The sequence below is a fragment of the Gigantopelta aegis genome, chromosome 2 (genome assembly GCF_016097555.1).
Source record: "Gigantopelta aegis isolate Gae_Host chromosome 2, Gae_host_genome, whole genome shotgun sequence".
NCBI lineage: Eukaryota > Metazoa > Mollusca > Gastropoda > Neomphalida > Peltospiridae > Gigantopelta > Gigantopelta aegis.
The window spans coordinates 3625397-3648863 of NC_054700.1; the positions used below are offsets into that span (position 1 = coordinate 3625397).

Sequence of the window (23467 nt, forward strand, 5' to 3'; positions counted from 1 at the left end):
AAACACCATCACTAACATCAGCATCATCACCATAATTATTATAATTATCATCATCATCATCATCATCATTACCATCAACATCAACATAATCACCATCACTATCATCATTATCATCACCGCTATCATCATCATCATCATCAGCGCTATCATCATCAACGCTATCATCGTCATTACCATCATCATCATCATCATTATCATCATTATCATCATTACCTTACATTACAGCTGTTTTCATTCTTGTTAGTACCTTCCTACCAGGTTTTCAAGGAAGGTTGTAAGAAATGTACATCATTCAATATTCACCACTCATTTCACTGTTCCGTCATGTTTTCCTTTCTTTATATTTTCTCATGCTTTCATTCATTCATTTACTCGTTTATTTATTCATTCATTTAATTAGTATCTTCGTCACTATCTCACTCACTCACTTATTCTTTCAACCATTCCTTCCTTCCTTCAAGCAATCACTCTGTCACTTATTCTTTCAGTCATTCACTCACCATATGTTATCGGTCCATCGATCATTATCAAATATTATCCACAACAAACCGATGTTTCCTGCCAGTCTTGTATGGATAACTTTATTTTTTATCGGATAATATTTTAAGCCGCTTTTCTCTTTAGCCCAACCATACCGTTCGTCGCTAGGGCGTCAAAAGCAAACAAAACTGAGCGTGCTTGACAACGATCCGCCGACAGTAGACTGGTAACAATAGGACGGCAATGTTAGGACATATCTGTAGCGACAACATCGTTTGTACACCGGTCTAGCCGCTCTTCGACAACATGTCGAGACAGTGAGTATAATGTTGGTGTTGTATATGTACGATGTGTGTGTGTGTGTGTGTGTGTGTGTGTGTCAGTGACGTCGCGTGATGTTGTGACAGCGTGCATGTTGTCGTTTGTAACGGGTTTGCGGCATCGCGCGTGCTATGGATGACCGCTGTAACCTTTGGGCGAAAACTATTTTAAGGAATGGGCGCTGGTGCGCGATTTTGTATGAGATGGTATATTAAAATCTATTTATTTATTTGTTTGTTTATTTATTTATTTATTTATTTATTATTTCTATTTTCATGTATTTATTTGGTATTGCAATGGATGTTACTGCTGCTGCTATTATGTGTGCTGTTGTGCTTTAAATTAATTATTGGATTGGATTGGATTGGATAACATATTAATGTGCCTACAATCTAATTAAAATTAACTCCACTATTACATGGGTAGACCAGTAGAACTAATTTTAATCAGATTAAATTGCAAATAGAAAAATGTAACAACAATAATAATAGATATATTAATAATAACAGTAAAAACATAATTAAAAAACAAATAAAAACAAAACAACACGTTTTCTGTGGGCGTATTACTGTATTCCAGTGCATGATTCCAGCTTTAAAAAAAGTACACTGACGTTTTAAGAATTAAATATTTATTTTAGGCAATAATAAAAATATAATATAAGTACATGGGCTACAGAATAATGAAAAACATGTCTATGTTCAGCAATTCTGAACAACGGATTAAGGTATAATATATAGTTTTTTATAAATTATATCCGGAAATACGTCAAATACATGAAGTCTATCATTTACTTACATTTATTTATTTATTTATTTATTTATTTGTATATTTATTTTATTTATTTATTTATTTATTTATATTTATTTATTTATTTATTTATTTATTTATTTATGATAAACTGATTGATTGATTGATAAACTGATTGAGTGATTGATAAACTGATTGATTGATTGCAACATATTTTATTGCGTATAGTATACACCGAACCCCACTTAAAACGAACAAATCAGATTTGTAGTTGTGAAAAACGTTAATATGAGAAGAAAAAACAATACATTAACTGATTTTTAAAATAACTGCACGTATTCTAGTGGACATAGGTGTACGTGTTTCCATTTTTGTAGGGGAAATAGGCTGGCTTTTGCCAGAATTAAACGAAAATGCCCGAATCTATATGACAACATTTATTCATATTAGCATTACTACCAAACAGCTATATGGAGTTACAAACGAGGACTACGCATTTTGTCATAGATTACAACTAATTTTGAGGTAGAATAATGGAAATACAAAGCAAAAAGGTTTCAGGGCAACACTGGGGGGGGGGGGGGGGGGGGGGAGGGGGCATTGATTAATTAATCATCGGCTCGCTGTCAAATATTTGGTAATTATGACTCGTGTTCATCAGAGGGATCTTTTAAATGCGCTTTCCGACAGTCAGGAACACACATACCACGGCATTTGACCAGTTGTGACCGGCCTCGGTGGCGTCGTGGTTAGGCCATCGGTCTACAGGCTGGTAGGTACTGGGTTCGGATCCCAGTCGAGGCATGGGATTTTTAATCCAGATACCGACTCCAAACCCTGAGTGAGTGCTCCGCAAGGCTCAATGGGTGGGTGTAAACCACTTGCACCGACCAGTGATCCATAACTGGTTCAACAAAGGCCATGGTTTGTGCTATCCTGCCTGTGGGAAGTGCAAATAAAAGATCCCTTGCTGCTAATCGGAAAGAGTAGCCCATGAAGTGGCGACAGCGGGTTTCCTCTCAAAATCTGTGTGGTCCTTAACCATATGTCTGACGCCATATAACCGTAAATAAAATGTGTTGAATGCGTCGTTAAATAAAACATTTCTTTCTTCTTTTTTTGGTAGAAATGAGAAAACAATCAATTGAATGGATCCACCGAGGTGGTTCGATCTTGCGACGCAAGCACTTCAGGCGAGCGCTCAACCGAATAAGCTACAAGTTATTCAATTGTATAAATGTGTGTTATGCAACGAGTAGCTAAAATAGCGCTTGGCTGTGACTCATATTGTAAAGAAAATCTAAGTTAAATCGAAGAACAGCGCGTCAGGGAATAAAGGTTTATTATATATTCTAAATACATAAATATTAAAACTAATATACCCGAGATTGCATCTTTAAATAAACATTCACGCTGATAAGAAAAAAGTCTTTGTGCTCATGTCAAGCATATCAATAAAACCAAATAAATGAACACCAGAACTGTTAATGATTTCTACCAGTATACACCTGATGTCAAAGTACACAGCGAGTAGTTTGTTCTAACCTGCCCGGGGTATCCGAGTTTATTAAATTATCTTTGTATGCCATCGCAAATGAATAACATTGTCAGCACTCTGTTGATATACGGCTGGATATTAAGTCTTTTGGAATGGTGCCAGAAACCACGTTTATTGCCACCTGACTCGAGTTACAGTTAAAATCTTAGAACCTTGCGAAAAGTAATTGAAATAGGCACGAAACTAGAAACACAGGTAAAGGGCTGTTGAAGAAATAACTCACAAGAGACGAACAGGTGCGGTGAGGGTGTGTTGTTGAAACAACCGGCCTCGGTGGTGTCGTGGTTAAGCCATCGAACATAAGGCTGGTAGGTACTGGGTTCGCAGCCCGGGACCAGCTCCCAGCTAGAGCGATTATTCACGACTCAATGGGTAGGTGTAAGACCACTACGCCCTCTTCTCTCTCACTAACCACTAACAACTAACCTACTGTCCTGGACAGACAGACCAGATAACTGATGTGTGTGTGCCCATGACAGCGTGCTTGAACCTTAATTTGATATAAGCACGAAGATAAGTTGAAATGAAATGAAATGTTGAAATATACCACTCAAAGAATTAATTAAAATCAGGTCCTACTCTACATAAATAAAGATGAAAATCTAGCCCGTCCTCCACTAGATATTGTGGCCCCTTCACTACAGATTGTCCCCTCCACTTCAGATATCGTTCCTACGGGCCTGGAAATAACACACAACCAGCCACTAACGGTGATGAAGTACATACATCTATACAATATTCTCCTTTCCTCGGTGTGATTGTTATTACTGAAATACCTTTGTACTTACATGTACATATATGTATGCTATATAATTGTCGCGATTCATTTTATATATGAGAAGGCTAAGTAAGCTGGCAAACTTATACCTATTCTTTTTGCAACAAAATATGTTTTCAATAAATCCAAAATCACCTAAATCTGTTAAACATTAAGGAAAATAGTCGAGCTGTATTCTATATTACCTTTTCAACCTAACATGTGCACCAGCAGGTATAACAAATCAACCCGTGGTTAAAATAGTAAGACCCCTACAGCATAAAATATGCTACCACAACCTTAATCCCTCCTATCCGCCCGTTTAGCCATATACAAAAAACAAAAGACGCATCACCAATCGATTCTTGTTTATTATAAGCAGCGTTTTCTTAACCGAGCCTGCGCGACGTCAAAAATCGCGAACATTGAAAACAGCCCTTATAAACTGGAATTAGTGTTGATTACCGAAACTAGTAAAATCCATATGCACATACATGTATTATATTCCTAACGACGGCTTAAACGTATGATTATTTGGAACTGACCTAGAAGTGTTAATTAATTATAAACAAGGTATTACATGTGGGTATCCTGTTACGGTGCGTGTTGTAAAGCTGCCGGTATAACGTGTTTAATCCGAGTCACAAAACCTGACTGTGTTTCGGATCATTCCGGTATACATAAACATCCAGGCAGTAGAGACCTACACGCGATGTAAGATAAGTAAGCTTTAAGGTACACCAATTTTGAAATTTAGAAACCAATTTAAAATTAATTTACTAAATGGTTGCTTTAATTATATATATATTATTTATTTCTGAATTTATGTTTCTTCATTTAACAACTACACCTACTTAAAATGCATGCATACTTAATAATGAATAATTAAATTTAAACATAAATAAATTGCTGAGTTTAAATTATGCATGCATGCATGCAAAATTACTCATTTCCAACATCATTTCGGACACGTCCAAATGACCTTTGACTGTGAATCCCGAATGCCTGAATCTGCTGGAAGTGTTACGTACACACCAGCAGTACACAACGACTGGTATATCAAAGGATATGGTACGTGCTATCATGTTTGTGGGATGGTGCACATAAAAGATTCCTTGCTACTAATGGGAAAAGGTAGCAAGTTTCCTCTCTAAGACTAAGTGTCAGAATTGCCAAACATTTGACATCCAAAAGCCGATGATTAATAAATCAATGTGTTCTAGTATTTTGATTGGTACAATGACTTTGGTTTTGCTCACACTTCCTACGGGCTAGATGCGAAGTAGATTAAGCGCTGCGAGCATAAAGTGTCAGTTGGAATTGTCTTATAACCTTAATAATGATCGATTATTTTATAAAATTATAAACGGTCGACCATTGTATATCCCCGTGCTATTACGGCCTTTACTGGAACACCCACGATATTATACTGAGCCAGTGATAAGACAAGTACTTGATGTTGTGTATGAAGTACCCAGCATACACATACGATGATACGATAAGGTAAAACAAGAAGTGTCCTGTAAACAAACACCACTCAACCACTTGATACACGAGGTGCACTGTTGCTCAATGGTAGAGCACTCGTCTCTTGTGTGTGTGTGGGGGGGGGGGGGGGGGGGGGGCAGGATTTAGCTCAATCGGTTAAGTGCTCGCTTGAGGTGCTTACGTCGCAGGATCGAACCACCTCGGTGGATCCATTCAACTGATTGTATTTTGTTTCTCGTTATTACCAGTGCACCACAACTGGTCAAAGGCCGTGGTGTGTGCTTTCCTGTCTGTGGGGAAGTGCATATAGAAGATCGCTTTCTGCATTAGGAACAAATGTAGCGGGTTTCCTCTGATGACTATGAATCAGAATTACCAATTGTTTGACATCCAATAGCCGGTGATTAATTATTCAATGTGCTTTAGTGGTGTCGTTAAACTAAAACAAACACACTTCTGTGATAGGTCGCAGGGTCGGTCGCCCTCGGTAGATATTTTTGATGTTTTCTCTCGTCCCAAGCACCGCTTCTCGACTTGTATACATGTCAAAGGCCGTGGTATGTGTTGCCCTGTCTGTTAAAAAGAGTACACAAAAGATCCCGTCTGAAGCAGGCTTTTGTCACTCTCTTTGGGGCGGGATGTAGCCCAGTGGTATAGCGCTGGCTTTATGCGCGGTCGGTCTAGGATCGATCCCCGTTGGTGGGCCCATTAGGCTATTTCTCGTTCCAGTCAATGCACCACGATTGGTATATCAAAGGCCGTGGTATGTGCTAACATGTCTGTGGGATGGTGCATTTAAAAGATCCCTTACTACTAATGAAAAAAAATGTAGTAGGTTTCCTCTCTATTGTGTAAAAATGACCGTATGTTTGACATCCAATAGTCAATGATTAATAAATCAATGTGCTCTAGTTATGTCATTAAACAAACAAAATCTGTGTCACTCTCTAGGGGTCTGGATTTAGTTCAATCGGTAGAATGTATCCCGACTTGCTTAGGTCGTGGGATGAAATCTCCACGACTGGTATATCAAATGTTGTGATTATGTGCTGCCCTTTCCGTGGAACCGTGCATAGAAACGTTTTCTATAAAACTACATGTTGAAATGGCCAAATTGTCGATATCTAATAACCGATGATTATCAAATGAATGTGCTCTAGTGGGACTGTGGTATTGTTAAATGGCACACACTCAACTGTAAATGTTCCTCTGTCCCCATGGCCACGTAATGAGTTCCGCACCATCCCGGTTTACCTGTAATTAACTACCCGCCTCAAACCACTGAGACGTGTGTTACTGCGACCAGTGTCACGTAGACACTGAATTATTAACAGTTCGCATTCTCGGAACAGAGTCCATATTCCCTGGAAGACTTTAGGATCGGGCGGTAAACAATACAAATTACATGACATTGTAATCGTTTTTCAGCCAATAAACTGACCTCATTATTTCAGTTTGCTTGATCGTGTCCCTCTTCAACGAGTTCCGACGCCATATAACCGTAAATAAAATGTGTTGAGTGCGTCGTTAAATAAAACATTTCCTTCCTTCCTCAGCGAGTCGCGTTGTCGATCGTAACTCTTCGTTAATAAAACATGATTTTCTGACTTTTTTTCTGATCTCTCTGTCTGTTGCCATTTCTCGCTCCAGCCAGTGCACCACGACTGGTATATCAACGGCCGTGGTATGTGCTATGCTGTCTGTGGGATGGTGCATATAAAAGATCCCTTGCTGCTAATCGAAAAGAGTAGCCCATGAAGTGGCGACAGCTGGTTTCCTTTCTCAATATCTGTGTGGTCCGTAACCATATGTCCGACGCCATATAACCGTAAATAAAATGTGTTGAGTGCGTCGTTAAATAAAACATTTCCTTCCTTCCTTCCTCAGCGAGTCGCGTTGTCGATCGTAACTCTTCGTTAATAAAACATGATTTTCTGACTTTTTTTCTGATCTCTCTGTCTGTTGCCATTTCTCGCTCCAGCCAGTGCACCACGACTGGTATATCAACGGCCGTGGTATGTGCTATGCTGTCTGTGGGATGGTGCATATAAAAGATCCCTTGCTGCTAATCGAAAAGAGTAGCCCATGAAGTGGCGACAGCTGGTTTCCTTTCTCAATATCTGTGTGGTCCGTAACCATATGTCCGACGCCATATAACCGTAAATAAAATGTGTTGAGTGCGTCGTTAAATAAAACATTTCCTTCCTTCCTTCCTCAGCGAGTCGCGTTGTCGATCGTAACTCTTCGTTAATAAAACATGATTTTCTGACTTTTTTTCTGATCTCTCTGTCTGTTGCCATTTCTCGCTCCAGCCAGTGCACCACGACTGGTATATCAACGGCCGTGGTATGTGCTATGCTGTCTGTGGGATGGTGCATATAAAAGATCCCTTGCTGCTAATCGAAAAGAGTAGCCCATGAAGTGGCGACAGCTGGTTTCCTTTCTCAATATCTGTGTGGTCCGTAACCATATGTCCGATGCCATATAACCGTAAATAAAATGTGTTGAGTGCGTCGTTAAATAAAACATTTCCTTCCTTCCTCAGCGAGTCGCGTTGTCGATCGTAACTCTTCGTTAATAAAACATGATTTTCTGACTTTTTTTCTGATCTCTCTGTCTGTTGCCATTTCTCGCTCCAGCCAGTGCACCACGACTGGTATATCAACGGCCGTGGTATGTGCTATGCTGTCTGTGGGATGGTGCATATAAAAGATCCCTTGCTGCTAATCGAAAAGAGTAGCCCATGAAGTGGCGACAGCTGGTTTCCTTTCTCAATATCTGTGTGGTCCGTAACCATATGTCCGACGCCATATAACCGTAAATAAAATGTGTTGAGTGCGTCGTTAAATAAAACATTTCCTTCCTTGCTGCACATGGGCGGGACGTAACCCAGTGGTAAGGCGCTCGCTCGATGCGCGGTCGGTGTGGGATCGATCCCCATCGGTGGGCCCACTGGGCTATTTCTCATTCCAGCCAGTGCACCACGACTGGTATATCAAAGGCCGTGGTATGTACTACCCTGTCTGTGGGATGGTGCATATTAAAGATCCCTTGCTGCTAATCAAAATTTGTAGCCCATGAATAAAACATTTCCTTCCTTCCTTCACCTTTTTGAACCGGAAGAAAACCAGCTATATCGATATCAGTTCTTACTCAATCGCTGTTCGTATTGATCAAGAAACTGCGTACACGTACAGTAAGGGCCGAAATGATGAAGTCGTTTTCTGTATAACTGTATGTAGTTACACGTGTGTAAGTCAAAAACGGACTTAGTAAATTCGGCCTTACAAATCACCACCCACTGTCTAGGAGGGGTGTAAGGTAAAAAAAACCGGCACCTACGGTATCCAGGGTACAGTATAATGTATTATGTGGATGACTTTCGTGATAATTTGATCATCAAATGAGGAGGGGCGCACTTCTAGCACCCTCCCCCTGGATCCGCACCTGCTCCTTTACTAATCTCTGTGCATTAACCAGAGAATACATATCGCCGAGTTATATGACCAGGCCCCGTGCTTATAAACCTTAAAGTCTAGACTTTAACGTGACGGCAACGCCATTCAAATAGCATTACGTTAAAGTCTGGACTTTATTAAAAGTCTAGACTTTAAGTTTTATAAGCACGGGCCCAGATGAACATGCTTTAACGTTAATTAGCCGCAAACACAAACGTTAATTAGCCGCAAACATAAGCGTAAATAAACAACGAAACATGCTGGTTTTTAATTCAATGTGTAATCTTTACATTTCATAAGTAAATTTAATTGTGATTATTGTGATAAATAACAAAACAATTGTCGATCCCACATAATTATAATCTTTGCATAATTGAAATATGCTACCACTCGGCGTAAATGGGGGCTTCCTCAAAAGTCCCTGGAGAGAAATATACTGTGATGTCACATATTAACCTGTTGGTCACCCTTACTAGATTTTGCAGTAATATTAATTTATTACATGATAGGAAATGAAATTAACGGAATGTATTATTATTATTCTTATTATTTATTGTTTGTATGCAATTCAATGTACAATCTTTACCTTTAACAAGTAAAGTGAATTAACACTCTTAAATGGATCACACAGAGGATGGGGGTTATAGTAAAACAGTTGTTTCCTGCTGACTGACTCTGTCTCTCTCTCTCTCTCTCTCTCTCTCTCTCTCTCTCTCTCTCTCTCTCTCTCTCTCTCTCTCTCTCTCTCTCTCTCTCTCTGTTTTACCCTGTCTCTCTCTCTCTTTTTCTTGATTTTTGTTTTGTTTGTTTGTTTGTTTATTTGGGTTTTGTTTATTATTTATAAAACAACACAAAACAACATAGAAAGCACTGTTCTCCCATATAATAATTTCTGGAAACTATAAGTAAGACCTATATCTGTCTGTCTGTCTGTCTGTCTCTCTCTCTCTCTCTCTGTCTCTCTCTCTCTCTCTCTCTCTCTCTCTCTCTCTCTCTCTCTCTCTCTCTCTCTCTCTCTCTCTCTCTCTCTCTCTCTCTCTCTCTCTCTGTGTGTGTGTGTGTGTGTTTCACCCTGTCTCACTCTCTTTTTTCTTGATTTTTGTTTTGTTTGGGGGTTTTTTGTGGGGGGTTTATTATTTATAAAACAACACAAAACAACATATAAAAAACTGTTCTCCCATATAATCATTTCTGGAAACGCCATCACGTGTTCAGTGTTAAATTGTTCAACATAACTGAGCGAAAACACGAAACTCTTTGACTAGACAAGACTATAAATAAAACCAACAAATCGCCATGTATTATGCATGTAGCTATTCCATCACTATCGAATAGTTTTTTGTTGCTGTATTGGTCTGTTTTCGTAAATAAAACGTTGCGAATAAATACTCATGCCACAATTGTCGTTGTCATAGCACGATTGATGTGGCGATAAATACTAGAACAAAGGAGAAACAAACAAGGAAGAAGATACAATTATTATTGCGCCACTGTCTCCAGAGTGCCTAACGCCCTATCGATCTTCACCGGGGACATTGTTAACATTTTCCAGTTACACCCACTTGGGTCACTTATTAGCATGTCAAAGCAGTGCATATTATAATATACTCTTCAAAAAAAGAAACGCAAAAGGGTACAAATGGGTTATAACTCCGATTTTATGTTTCCTACCGGTTCATGCTTTGTGAATATAAGGTCATTGCATGTCCCAAACACATTCCCACGGTTACATTCGATAAAACGCAGCTACTGTACAATAAAGTTCCAAAATGTGAATATTCGCAAAAACGCAGCCACGTGCAAACCATGTCACCACTGCACGTGCGTTGTCTGCACGTGCAACATGAACACCGACAGTATAAAAGTGCAGGGTGTTCGCTTGCCTGGCCTCTGTATCTGGCCGACAGTTGACAATCCAGGACATGCCACGTCTCAGTGAACCGCAGAGAAACAATGCCATCGGCCGACTAGACGCAGGCGAATCCAGAACGGCCGTTGCCAGGGCATTCCATGTGTCCCCAAGCACCATCTCCAGACTGTGGGACCGTTACCAGCAACATGGATCAACACGTGACCTCCCTAGATCCGGTCGACCACGGGTCACTACCCCCGGGCAGGACCGCTACATCCGGGTACGCCACCTTCGGGAACGATTGACTACTGCCACCTCCACAGCCGCAGCAATACCAGGTTTGCGCAGGATATCCGACCAGACCGTACGGAACCGCCTACGTGAGGTAGGAATTCGTGCCAGACGTCCAGTTCGAGGTGTCATCTTAACACCACAACACCGTCGACTCTGACTGCAGTGGTGCCAGATTCATCGAGAATGGCCTCAACTGCGATGGAGACAGGTGTGGTTCAGTGACGAGTCCCGATTTCTGCTCTGACGTCATGATGGAAGATGTCACGTGTATAGGCGTCGTGGTGAACGTTATGCGGCAAACTGCGTGCAGGAAGTGGACAGATTCGGCGGGGGTAGTGTCATGGTGTGGGCAGCCATCTCACACACTGGCAGAACTGACCTGGTCCACGTGCAGGGCAACCTGAATGCACAGGGCTACATTGACCAGATCCTCCGGCCACACATCGTTCCAGTTATGGCCAACGCCAACGCATTGTTCCAACATGACAACGCCAGGCCTCACACAGCACGTCTCACAACGGCTTTCCTACAGAACAACAACATTAATGTCCTTCCTTGGCCATCGATATCACCGGATTTGAACCCAATTGAGCATCTATGGGACGAGTTGGACCGACGCCTCCGACAGCGACAACCACAGCCCCAGACCCTGCCCGAGCTGGCAGCAGCCTTGCAGGCCGAGTGGGCCACCATCCCTCGGGACGTCATCCGTACTCTGGTTGCTTCAATGGGCAGGCGGTGCCAGGCAGTTGTCAACACACGCGGAGGCCACACCCGGTATTGACTCCAGATGACCTTGACCTTGGTGGTGTGTCCTATCACTTACTCACAATGGACTAGAGTGAATTGTGAACAATCCTGCAACATTTGGTAATTATCGGACTCACCATTCAATAATTAAATCAATTCGCCAAATGTTACGACAATGTGGTTTTGCGTTTCTTCTTTTGAAGAGTATATTATTGTTTGGAGGGGTTATTATTGTTGTTGTTATTATTTACAATTAAATGGACTGGGTAAAACAAAATATTGAGTTTTTATTTTTATCTATTAAAAGGTTGTATTTCTAAAAGCAATTTTAAAAGCTCTCTGCTATTCACCTTTTGGTGCTTGACAATGATCATATCCAAGCATTGTCTCGATTTTCTAAATACCTTGTAACACAACGCAATGGAATAACAGCCTGCTTCTCGCTTTTATAATAGAGGATTATAAAAACGAGAAGCAGGAAAGGAGAAACATTTGTCGAAGAATGGCGTTCGACGGTGAGAAAAATCAATGTTGATGGTCTATTTTAAATAGTTAAATAATAAAAATATTCCACATACTTCACCTTTAAAGTTGATAGTCTATTCTAAACGGTTAATTAATAAAAATGTACTCGATACTGTAGTTTTAATGTTGATGATCCATTCTAAATGGTTAAGTAATAAAAATATTCTACATACTTCAACTTTTATGCTGATGGTAAATTCTAAATGTTTAACCAATAAAAATATACTCGAGACTTTAGCTTTAGTGTTGGTGGTCTACATCTAAATGGTTAAATAATTAAAAATATATATATACTCGAGACTATAGCTTTAATGCTGATGTTATACATCTAAATGGTTAGATAATAAAAATATACTCGAGACTGTAGCTTTAATGTTGGTGGTATACATCTAAATGGTTAGATAATAAAAATATACTCGAGACTGTAGCTTTAATGTTGATGGTATACATCTAAATGGTTAAATAATAAAAATATACTCGATACTGTAGCTTTAATGTTGGTGGTATACATCTAAATGGTTAAATAATAAAAAATATACTCGATACTGTAGCTTTAATGTTGATGTTATACATCTAAATGGTTAGATAATAAAAATATACTCGAGACTATAGCTTTAATGTTGATGGTATACATCTAAATGGTTAACTAATAAAAAAACAATATATACTCGAGACTGTAGCTTTAATGTTGATGTTATATATCTAAATGGTTAAATAATTTAAAAAAATATATACTCGAGACTATAGCTTTAATGCTGGTGGTATACATCTAAATGGTTAGATAATAAAAATATACTCGAGACTTTAGTTTTAATGTTGGTGGTCTACATCTAAATGGTTAACTAATTAAAAATATATATATACTCGAGACTATAGTTTTAATGTTGGTGGTCTACATCTAAATGGTTAACTAATTAAAAATATATATATACTCGAGACTATAGTTTTAATGTTGGTGGTCTACATCTAAATGGTTAACTAATTAAAAATATATATATACTCGAGACTATAGCTTTAATGTTGGTGGTCTACATCTAAATGGTTAACTAATTAAAAATATATATATACTCGAGACTATAGCTTTAATGTTGGTGGTCTACATCTAAATGGTTAACTAATTAAAAATATATATATACTCGAGACTATAGTTTTAATGTTGGTGGTCTACATCTAAATGGTTAACTAATTAAAAATATATATATACTCGAGACTATAGTTTTAATGTTGGTGGTCTACATCTAAATGGTTAACTAATTAAAAATATATATATACTCGAGACTATAGCTTTAATGTTGGTGGTCTACATCTAAATGGTTAACTAATTAAAAATATATATATATACTCGAGACTATAGCTTTAATGTTGGTGGTCTACATCTAAATGGTTAACTAATTAAAAAAATATATATATACTCGAGACTATAGCTTTAATGTTGGTGGTCTACATCTAAATGGTTACATAAATATACAGAACTACTTACCAGTATATTTTCTCCGGCCAAGTGGTGTAGTATAAGTCGTGCGAACTATAAATGAGTGCAATCAATAACATGGGAACGCAATTAGTATGTGGTTCTGTATTTATTACATATCACCTTTCTATATTATGATTAATAAAAGTTTAATTAAATAACACAGCTTACTTCATCTGGAAAGTTAGTTGAATTTTGTGGAATTGACAGAACGCTGGCTAGGAACTAGGGACATGACGTCATTCGAGTGCATGCGAGGATAATAAACGAGTTACCCGTTATTATTAAATGTATATCACGAGGGACATAAATTTGATAATAACTGGCACCGAGTTTGTCATTCTATTTATTACCCCAGCTACTTGTTTTAAACTTTAGTTTTGTAATACATACATGTGCATGTATATAGAAACGGTGTATACCACTTTACACAGTGTTCTGGGTTTTGCTATAACTTTGTATTTTAATCGCTCCAGCTACTGCCCCACGACTGGTATATCAAAGGCCGTGGCATCTGCTATCCTGTCTATGTAATGATGCATATAAGGGATCCCTTGCTACTAATGGAAACATGTAGCGGGTTTCCTTTCTAATACTATATTTCAAAATTACCAAATGTTTGACATCCATTAGGCGATGATAAATAAATCGGTGCGCTCTAGTAGTGTCGTTAAACAAAGCAATTTTTTGTATTTTACTCACGTTCACAAATACCTTTCAAAAACCAGTTTATTTTGTTTTAAAAAGTCTATAATACTCATGTTTGATTTGTTTAATGACACCACTAGAGCACATTGGTTTATTAATCATCGCCTATTGGATGTCATACGTATGGTAATTTTAATACAGCCATAGAGAGCAAACCGGCTACATTTTTCCATTAGTACAAGGGATCTTTTATATGCACCATCTCACAGACAGGATATCACATACTATGGCCTTTGAAAAATAACCCAATGGACCCATCGACGGGAATCGATCCTGGACCGACCGCGCCTCATGCGTGCGATTTACCACTGGGCTACGTCCCGACCGATCTATAATGAATTGCATTAAAGTGACATTTTATTAAATGTTGTCTACTTGGTTTTCAGACCTCTCGACGTGGTCACCATCGACGACAACTCCAAGCTGGTGTCGGAGTACAAGAAGCGCTACAAGAAACACCCTCTCCAGCCCCGCCAGAACTTCAAGCCGCCGCAGGAGTCGGTGCGCGCAGACGGCCCCATCGACGACGTCACAACCAGCAAGTACGTCACCATTGTTAACACTGGTTCTCATAAAATATGTAACAGACGCAGCCCAGCACGGACTGACACAGGTCGACGTAGACCAAACTTTCTACGGGAACACAGAGAGGAATGTTTTATTTAATGACGCACTCAAACATCTTTTAATTACGGCTATATGGCGTCGAACATATGGTTATGTCCAACACAGATAATGAGACAAGAAACCCGTTAGCGCTACACACTGGGCTACTCTCTTTCCAATAAGCAGCAAAGGATATTTTATATGCAAAATCAAACAGACAGGGTAATACATACTACGGCCTTTGCTACATCAGCTGTGGACGCTGGCTGGAACGAGAAATAGCCCAGTGGTCCAATGACAGGGATCGTTCCAAGATCGACCGCGCATCATGCGAGCGCTTTACCAATGGGCTACATTCCGCTCACGGGAACACAGATGCAGACAATCAGAGCAGGCGCGGATGCAGGATTTCTGAATGGGGGGGGGGGGGGGGAGGGGATGTCCAAATGTGATGACTGATCTCTCCTTTTACGCGGAACAGTTAATATAATCACGTTTCCCCTTAAAGGTTATGGTCGGTTTTCAAGGAGGGGGGGGGGGGGGGGTCCGAATCCCTGGACTCCCCCCACCCCAGGATCCGCTACTGCAGAGATGGGTCGGCAACAAAGCATGGACATTGAAACGTGTTCATCTTTGCCGATCTGTCGCAGGGCTTCCGTGTCAGGGTGAATTTGTGTTCCCATTGAAATTTCGTTTCGTCTGCGTCGATCTGTGTCAAGTCTACATCGGCCGGCGACGGGCTACATGTTTTATGGAAACCAGGCTCCGTATTCATAAACGTACTTAAGTCAATGTATGATACTTATTTATGTACTTTAAGTATGTATTTAGGTATCATACATTGACTTAAGTACGTTTATGAATACGGAGCCAGGATTTTACCTCTTTGTGGATCGCCTGAATGTGTTAAGGAAACTGAACTCTTGACGTCACTCGCAAACTAGCTTATTGTCCGTAACGTTCTAAATGCACGTGATAGGGTAGTCATATCGTACGCATGCATTTCAAAGCAGAAGTGGGCGGGACGTAGCCCAGTGGTACAGCGCTCGCTCTATGCGCGGTCGGTGTGGGATCGATCCACGTCGGTGTGCCCATTGGGCTATTTCTCGTTCCAGCAATTGCACCACGACTGGTATATCAAAAGCCGTGGTATGTGTTATCCTGTCTATGGGATGGTGCATATAAAAGATCCCTTGCTGTTAATCGAAAAGAGTAGCCCATGAAATGGCGACAGCGGGTTTCCTCTCTCAATATCTGTGTGGTCTTTAACCATATGTCCGACGCCATATAACTGTAAATACAATGTGTTGAGTGCATCGTTAAATAAAACATTTCCTTCCTAATACATATAATGGATTTATTTCGTTTTAGTGGGAAACACATACTATCTTTGTCGGTTGGGGTTTCCTGGATAAGCATTGCCTTTACACAATGCATGTTAGCGCACTTGGAGTGCCGTAGGTGCCGTGCTTGATGTTGCATCACCTCCCTAAAATCCCACAGACGACCATGTTCGCACTATAAAATCTCAGATGAGGTCAGCATCTATGTCAATGTATACATGCTATTTTACTTATAAACGTGTCGTTTGTTGTTCTCTTTCAGGAAAGACTTTGTGCAGCACAAGGTGGGCAGAACCGCGCCAATCAAGCCGGTTGACTCCAGCCTGAAACCAGAAGGAGAACATGACCTGACGAGCTCCTACTCCAAGGAGTATCCAGGTCAGTGGCATACCAAGTGTTCCAACCCAGCTCCTACCTAAAACAAAACTCATTACAGAACACTAAACAGCCAGGACTATTCTATTTACATTTTTTCTAGTTTCTTTGTCATTTTAGTCCATTGTTATCATGATCTGCAGGGCAGCACCATGTGCCGAGAGGCGGTAACAGGGAGCGGTTGCCCTCCCCCAGGCTAGCACTCTCTCATCGAGCTACATCTCTCTCTCTCTCTCTCTCTCTCTCTCTCTCTCTCTCTCTCTCTCTCTCTCTCTCTCTCTCTGTCTGTCTCTATCTCTCTTCTCTCACACACACACACACTCTCTCGCTCTCTCTCTCTCTCTCTCTCTCTCTCTCTCTCTCTCTCTCTCTCTCTCTCTCTCTCTCTCTCTCTCTCTCTCATTTCACGAATAAACATCACTTCATTCGGTACTCTCCATTATTACTAGAATGTTTATGCTCGTAAGTTTATGCTCGTAAGTGTTTTGAGGTATCTAAAACAATCCAATTTACTATTAACTTTTTTCACCCTCTGTCTTTCAGGGAAGCGCGGAGAACGAGTGCGACCTATAAAGAGACACAATGAGCGAACAGATCCTGGGAAATTCGAGGGAGAACCGTCTTACAAAAGTACATACGGGGAATTCTCTTGTCGTTTTCGGTTGTATTTCTTTTCTCTGTCTTTATTCTTTTTGTTCAAGCTCTAATAGTAAATACAGATAGGTACCACACGACTGGTACTTCAAAGCCTGTGGTATGTACTGTCCTGGCTATGGGAAAATGCATATAAAAGGTTCCTTGCTGCTTTATCGTTATGAGTAGCCTATGTAGGTTTCTCTATCTACCTATCTGGTGCGAGACGTAGATCAGTGGTAAAGCTCTCGCTTGATGTGTGGCCGGTTTGGGATCGATCCTCGTCGGTGGGCACCTTTGGCTATTTCTCGTTCCAGCCAGTGCACAACGACTGGTATATCAAAGGCTGTGATATGTGCTATTCTGGTAGTGCATATAAAAGATCCTTTGCTAATAATGGGGGAAAATGTAGCGGGTTTCCTCTCTAAGACTGTTTGTCAAAATGTCTGACATCCAATAGCCGATGATTAATAAATCAGTGTGCTCTAGTGGTGTTGTTAAACAAAACATACTTTAACTCTCTATCTGTATCTATATATCTGTATCTATATATTTGTAACTAATTGTATGTTTAATTAACTGTATGTTTTTTCCGCACTGATCAGTACATATAAAATTACAGATAGGTAACAGTACTGCTTTTGGCAATTAAACTACTATTTAAACAACCTCTTAGCTTTTAAAATTTTTTTTAAATGACTAGGAAATAATATTCACCAAAAGACATACTATGCTAAATCTTAAATTAGAAATTTGGATTATTTGAAATGACATCGTTTTCTGATCGTTTACTTTTTTTTTAGGTGACTATCCTCATTGGAAGCTACCAGAACGTCAAGCTAGAGAAAAAGACACATGGACAGCGCCAGAAGACGAATTTGACGGACAGACAACCTCCCGGTCCGATTATCCCCAACACCAGATACGACCTCGTGAAAGCTACAAACCGGATAATGCGTATGTGAAGTCTGAGAACCCGTTTGACGAGCGTACTGGCTACAAGGAGACCTACGTGGCTCACAAGATCCCCAAGAAGGAAAAGAAGCCACAAGAATCATACGCTCCACCTGCAGCAAAGTTTGAAGGCAGAACAACGGCGGGCGACAGCTTCCAAGCGAAATACCAGCCGAAGAGAGAAAGCTACAGGCCAAATCAACAGGCACTGCACACGGAGGAACCCTTTGACAGTTCCACGACTGCGTCTAGGGATTTCCCTGCTCACAAAGTGGAGCCGAGGAAGCGTCCAGAGCAGGAGGAGTATAAGACGCCAGAAGGCAAGATGCACATGGACACAACGAATCAAATGAACTTCACGAAACCGAAGCATTCGAAACGAGAACCGCTGGCGAAGCCATCCTCGTCCAAGATAATGAAAGGCGAGGGGAAATTTGAAGGGTCTACAAATTACCAGAAGGATTTCCCAACGCACAAGATAACCCCAAGAGAACCTGTTAAGAACCAATCGAACTGGATGCCTCCGGAGGACAAGTTTGATGGTGACACAACAGCCCATCTGGACTACCCACAGCACGCGCTGGCTGAACGGCAGACGTTCAAACCCGCCAATAATTACGTACAGTCAGAGGATCCGTTTGATGACCGCACTGGGTACAAAGATACGTACCGGGCACACAAGATACCGCGCCGGGAAGCCAAACCACAGCCAGAGTATGTTCCTCCAGCGACAAAGTTTGATGACAGAACCACAGTCCGGGATAGTTTCCAGGGAGGCTATGTCCCCAAGAGGGAGAGTTTCAAACCGCAGAATGCGGCTCTGCATTCAGACACACCGTTTGATGACACAACCACGTCAAAGAAGGATTTTCCGAAATACAGAGTTGAACGAAGAGTGGGAAGGGAGCCACAGAAATACGAACAGCCCGTTGGAAGTATGGATCTTCAAACCACGAACGAACTAAATTTCCCTAAACACGGAAAAGTCCAGAGAGAACCAATTAAGAAACCATCCTCGTCTAACATAATGAGAGGCGACGGGCAGTTCGCTGCTTCAACTCACTACAGCGACGATTTCACAGGTCGTAGAGGAGAAAAACGCGAATCCATGAAAGAGCGGGCATCTTGGGCGCCACCAGAAGAGAAATTTATTGCAGAAACGACTGCTAGCAAGGATTTCCAGAAACATAAGATAACACCTCGTGACAATTACAGACCGCAAAATGCTTACACAGTACCAGATGAACCTTTCGATGACAACACAGGCTACAAAGAGTCTTTTAAAGCTCACAAGATAACCCCAAGAGAACAGCGACCTAAAGAACTATATGTACCACCAGCGACAAAGTTTGATGATAGAACGACAGTCAGGGATAGTTTCCAGGGAAGTTACGCCCCGAAGAGAGAGAGTTTTAAACCAGAAAACGCGGCTCTGCATACAGACACCCCATTTGATGGTACAACGACGTCAAAGAAGGATTTTCAACAATATAAAGTTGAGCGAAGAGTGGCAAGGGAGCAGCAGAAATACGAACAGCCCGTTGGAAGTATGGATCTACAGACAACTAACGAACTCAACTTCCCTAAGCATCCAAGAGTCCAACGAGAGCCAATAAAAAAACCATCGTCATCACAAGCACTGCGAGGAGACGGGCAGTTCGCTGCTTCAACTCATTACAGCGACGATTTCACAGGTCGTAGAGGAGAGAAACGGGAGTCCATGAGAGAGAAGGCATCTTGGGCGCCACCAGAAGAGAAATTTGATGGGGAGACAACTGCAAACAAAGATTTCACCCAACACAAAATAAGTCCCCGTGAAACGTTTAGACCACCAAATTCGTTTGTCCCGTCAGAAGAACCTTTTGATGGACGCACTGAAAACAGGGACACATTCAAGGCTCACAAAATCACTCCCCGAGAAGTGAAACCAAAAGAAGAATATTCCCCGCCGAAAACAAAACTAGACACAAGAACAACATTTGCTGATACGTTCTTGGGACAGCAAGCAGCGAAGAGAGAGAGCTTCAGACCAGACAACACGTACCAGCAGTCAGACGTGCCTTTCGATGGCGCTACTACGTCGAGGAGTGACTACCTCTTGCACAAGACCGAGAGAAGGGTTGTACGCGAACAGGCGGCGTACCGACCGCCGTCCGGCGATATGGACATGACGACCACCAACAAAGCCCTGTTCACAACTCCCGGGAGAGTAGAGAGAAACACTGCGAAGAGACCAAGATCTTCAGACGTCATGAAAGGACATGGTGCGTTTGACGGGACGACGCACTACAACAAAGATTTTCTAGGACATAAAGTTGGTCCTCGGGAACGAGTAGGCAGGGATCAGGCCTACGTTCCTCCAGTGGAGAAGATGGAAGTGTCTACGACGAGTCGAGAAGATTTTACGTCCAAGGAGATATCTCCAAGAGCGAACTACAAACCTGCCGGGTCTGTACTGAAGTCGGACGTACCTTTTGACGGCCGCACTGTGAACAAAGACTCTTTCGTACAACATCGGCCTTCACCGAGAGCTGTGAAGGAAAAGGCCGAATACGTCCCTTCGCTGGCTCCTTTCGAAAGTTCCACAACGAACAGGCAGGACTTCCAGGGAGCCGTGGCACCAAAGCAGAGAAGCTTCAAGCCTGACCAGACCCCGTTTCAATCTGACGCACCGTTTGAAAGTCGCACCACCCAGAACTCTGCCTTCGTGAAACACGCGGTCGAAAGACGTCGCGGAAGAGAGCAGGCGGCGTATGTCCCTCCTGAAGGGAAAATGGATCTGCGCACGGTGAACCAGGACAATTTTGTGGAGCACAAGCAACAAGAGCGGATGGCCGTGAAGAGACAGGAATCCTCGCATGCCCTGTCGAACGACGGCCAATTTGACGGTAGAACCAACTACGGAAGCGACTTCATTAAGCCGGCTAAAGTGGACCAGCCCCAGAGGCGTCCCAAAGAAGAGTACACCCCGAGGTTGGAGAAGTTCGAGGGCGAGTCCACCTCTAGAGCAGAATTCCTTGGACTCAAGGCTCCCAAGGCCACCAGCTTCAAGCCTGCACCGACCGTGTCGGCCAGTTACGACCAGCTGGGGGGTCAAACAGCACAGTCAGTGGACCGAGCGCACTGGTCAGAGGCAATCAACACCAATTATGCAATAGAGGCCACAGCGTAAAGCTGGCACGAGGTCTTATAACGACTGGGTATTATACGAGTGGCTATGCTTTCGACGTGAGTGCACAAATGTGGTAATAGTTTCTTAGCAATAGCCAAGAAAATATTACAGCTGAGCTCACATTTTCGCGAATCAGATATTTGTCATAGACACAAATGTAATACTCTGTAACTTGTTGCCTTACAGTATATATATTTATAGTGTCTGTACTTTGGACTCCATTGTACAAACGTTGTGATAGTTTCTTAACGCAGGTCAAGAAAATATTACAGTTTTAGACACATTTTAAAATATATCATATGTCATAGGTGCAAATACAATATGTATATTGCCTTAAAACAAACACACACATAAACTCAAGTAGGAAGCGAGAGAGAGGGGGTGGGGGTGGGAGGGAGAGAGTGCAGAGGGAGAGATACACACATTAACAGACTCGAGTATACACATGCATACCGACTATGCGTAGAAAGATATACACGCACATGCACACGCTTATAATAACTGTTAAAAACCGACATTGAGGATGGACTTGTTGGGTGAGGTTTTCGTGATGTAGATATGGTTTGCTAAACACACATTCAATAAACAATATTTTTTAATTTATTATATTTCAATATAGTGCTATGTAACACCGTTTGTTTTGTTTCAGTTTAACGTATTTAGTAATTGCATACTGATATTTTACGGTCACTTAGCGATTAGACAAAGTTAGGTCGTAAAGAACAAAAGCTACGAGACAAAACTTGCAATAATTAAGATGCCTCGATACAAGAAAGCGTCAAGGGGTGTAAAAACCTTGCGGACAATACACAATTAAAATAGTTTTCTTACACACCCGTTGATGAGAACACCATGCGCTATTTTTGATAACACAGTTAATTACACACGCACATGTGTTAACAAGTTCAAGAAATACGACTGGCTGTTCCTAGGTGATGACCAGGTCACTAATGCCATATGTCCAATAAAAACAGCACGGTGGAAATCGATTACACTGTGACGTATAGTTAAACTGGCAATCATGTGTCTGTGACACGTAAGTCAGCTACAGGTGCAACGGCTGTAAATAACTTTCAGTCGAATTTGTTAGGATATGTAAGAAATAAAATAATACATTCGTGTCCGTTAGATACCATTTATCTCACAACTCGTTTAAAAACGTATCATACTCGCTTTCGCCCGTTAGATGCATTTTAAAACAACTCGTGAGATAAATGTTATCTAACGGACACGAATGTATTATTCTCTATATACTAACTAACATGATAAAATAAATGCATTTATATACATTTTTGGTGTGTCATTTCGGTAAGAAAACTGTTATGTGATGGTTGTTATATGAATTGTCTATATAGGAGATCCGATTGTACAAGAAGGCGCGTGTGCAGGACTTTTAGCAGGATGGCGGGACTAGACTGTGGCGACCGAAGTTTATGGGGGGGGGGGGGGGGGGGGGGGGGGGGGGCTGAGTCATGTTTACCTGAGAAAAAAGAAAATGTGCTTGAGCGGGGAGGGGTTTTGACCCCTGAACACGCGCCTAACACGTATATGTATGCTACTAATAATCTACAGAGTAGCATTCTAGATTCGAAATCAAATTAATAACGTCACGTTTGTAAATATACTTTTCGATTTGTATTTTAATGCGCGACATATCTGTGATATATTACGGTACTAGTAAAATATTAACTGAACCGTACGCTTCTATAAATAGGTGCGAACACATGTATTATGGATCGATGGAGAACGTTGGGGACGGAATGAAGGTGGACCCACACATATGGTCAATATCTGGGAGTCGTCCACGGATTTTAGAAATATATATTTTCATATTTAGTTTATTTTATATATAATTTTCTTTCAAGCACATACTCAACGCTCAGAATTGTTTACTCTTCCATGCATGCTTTAGCAACTTCTATCGCAGAACAGTCTTAGCTCGTAAAAAATTAAAATGTTTACAGAGATGGAA

The 23467-nt window shown here is 41.1% G+C and overlaps 1 protein-coding gene across 1 annotated transcript; it reads left to right on the top strand.

The window, feature by feature from the left end:
• The first annotated feature begins 716 nt into the window (after window positions 1–716).
• Window positions 717–22432, top strand: LOC121379943. Its single transcript, XM_041508639.1, has 5 exons — window positions 717–797; window positions 14799–14954; window positions 16624–16739; window positions 17280–17366; window positions 18173–22432. Exons 1-5 carry the CDS (start codon window positions 787–789, stop codon window positions 21493–21495), a joined length of 3693 nt encoding a protein of 1230 aa, XP_041364573.1. The 5' UTR covers window positions 717–786; the 3' UTR covers window positions 21496–22432.
• The last annotated feature ends 1035 nt before the right edge of the window (window positions 22433–23467 follow it).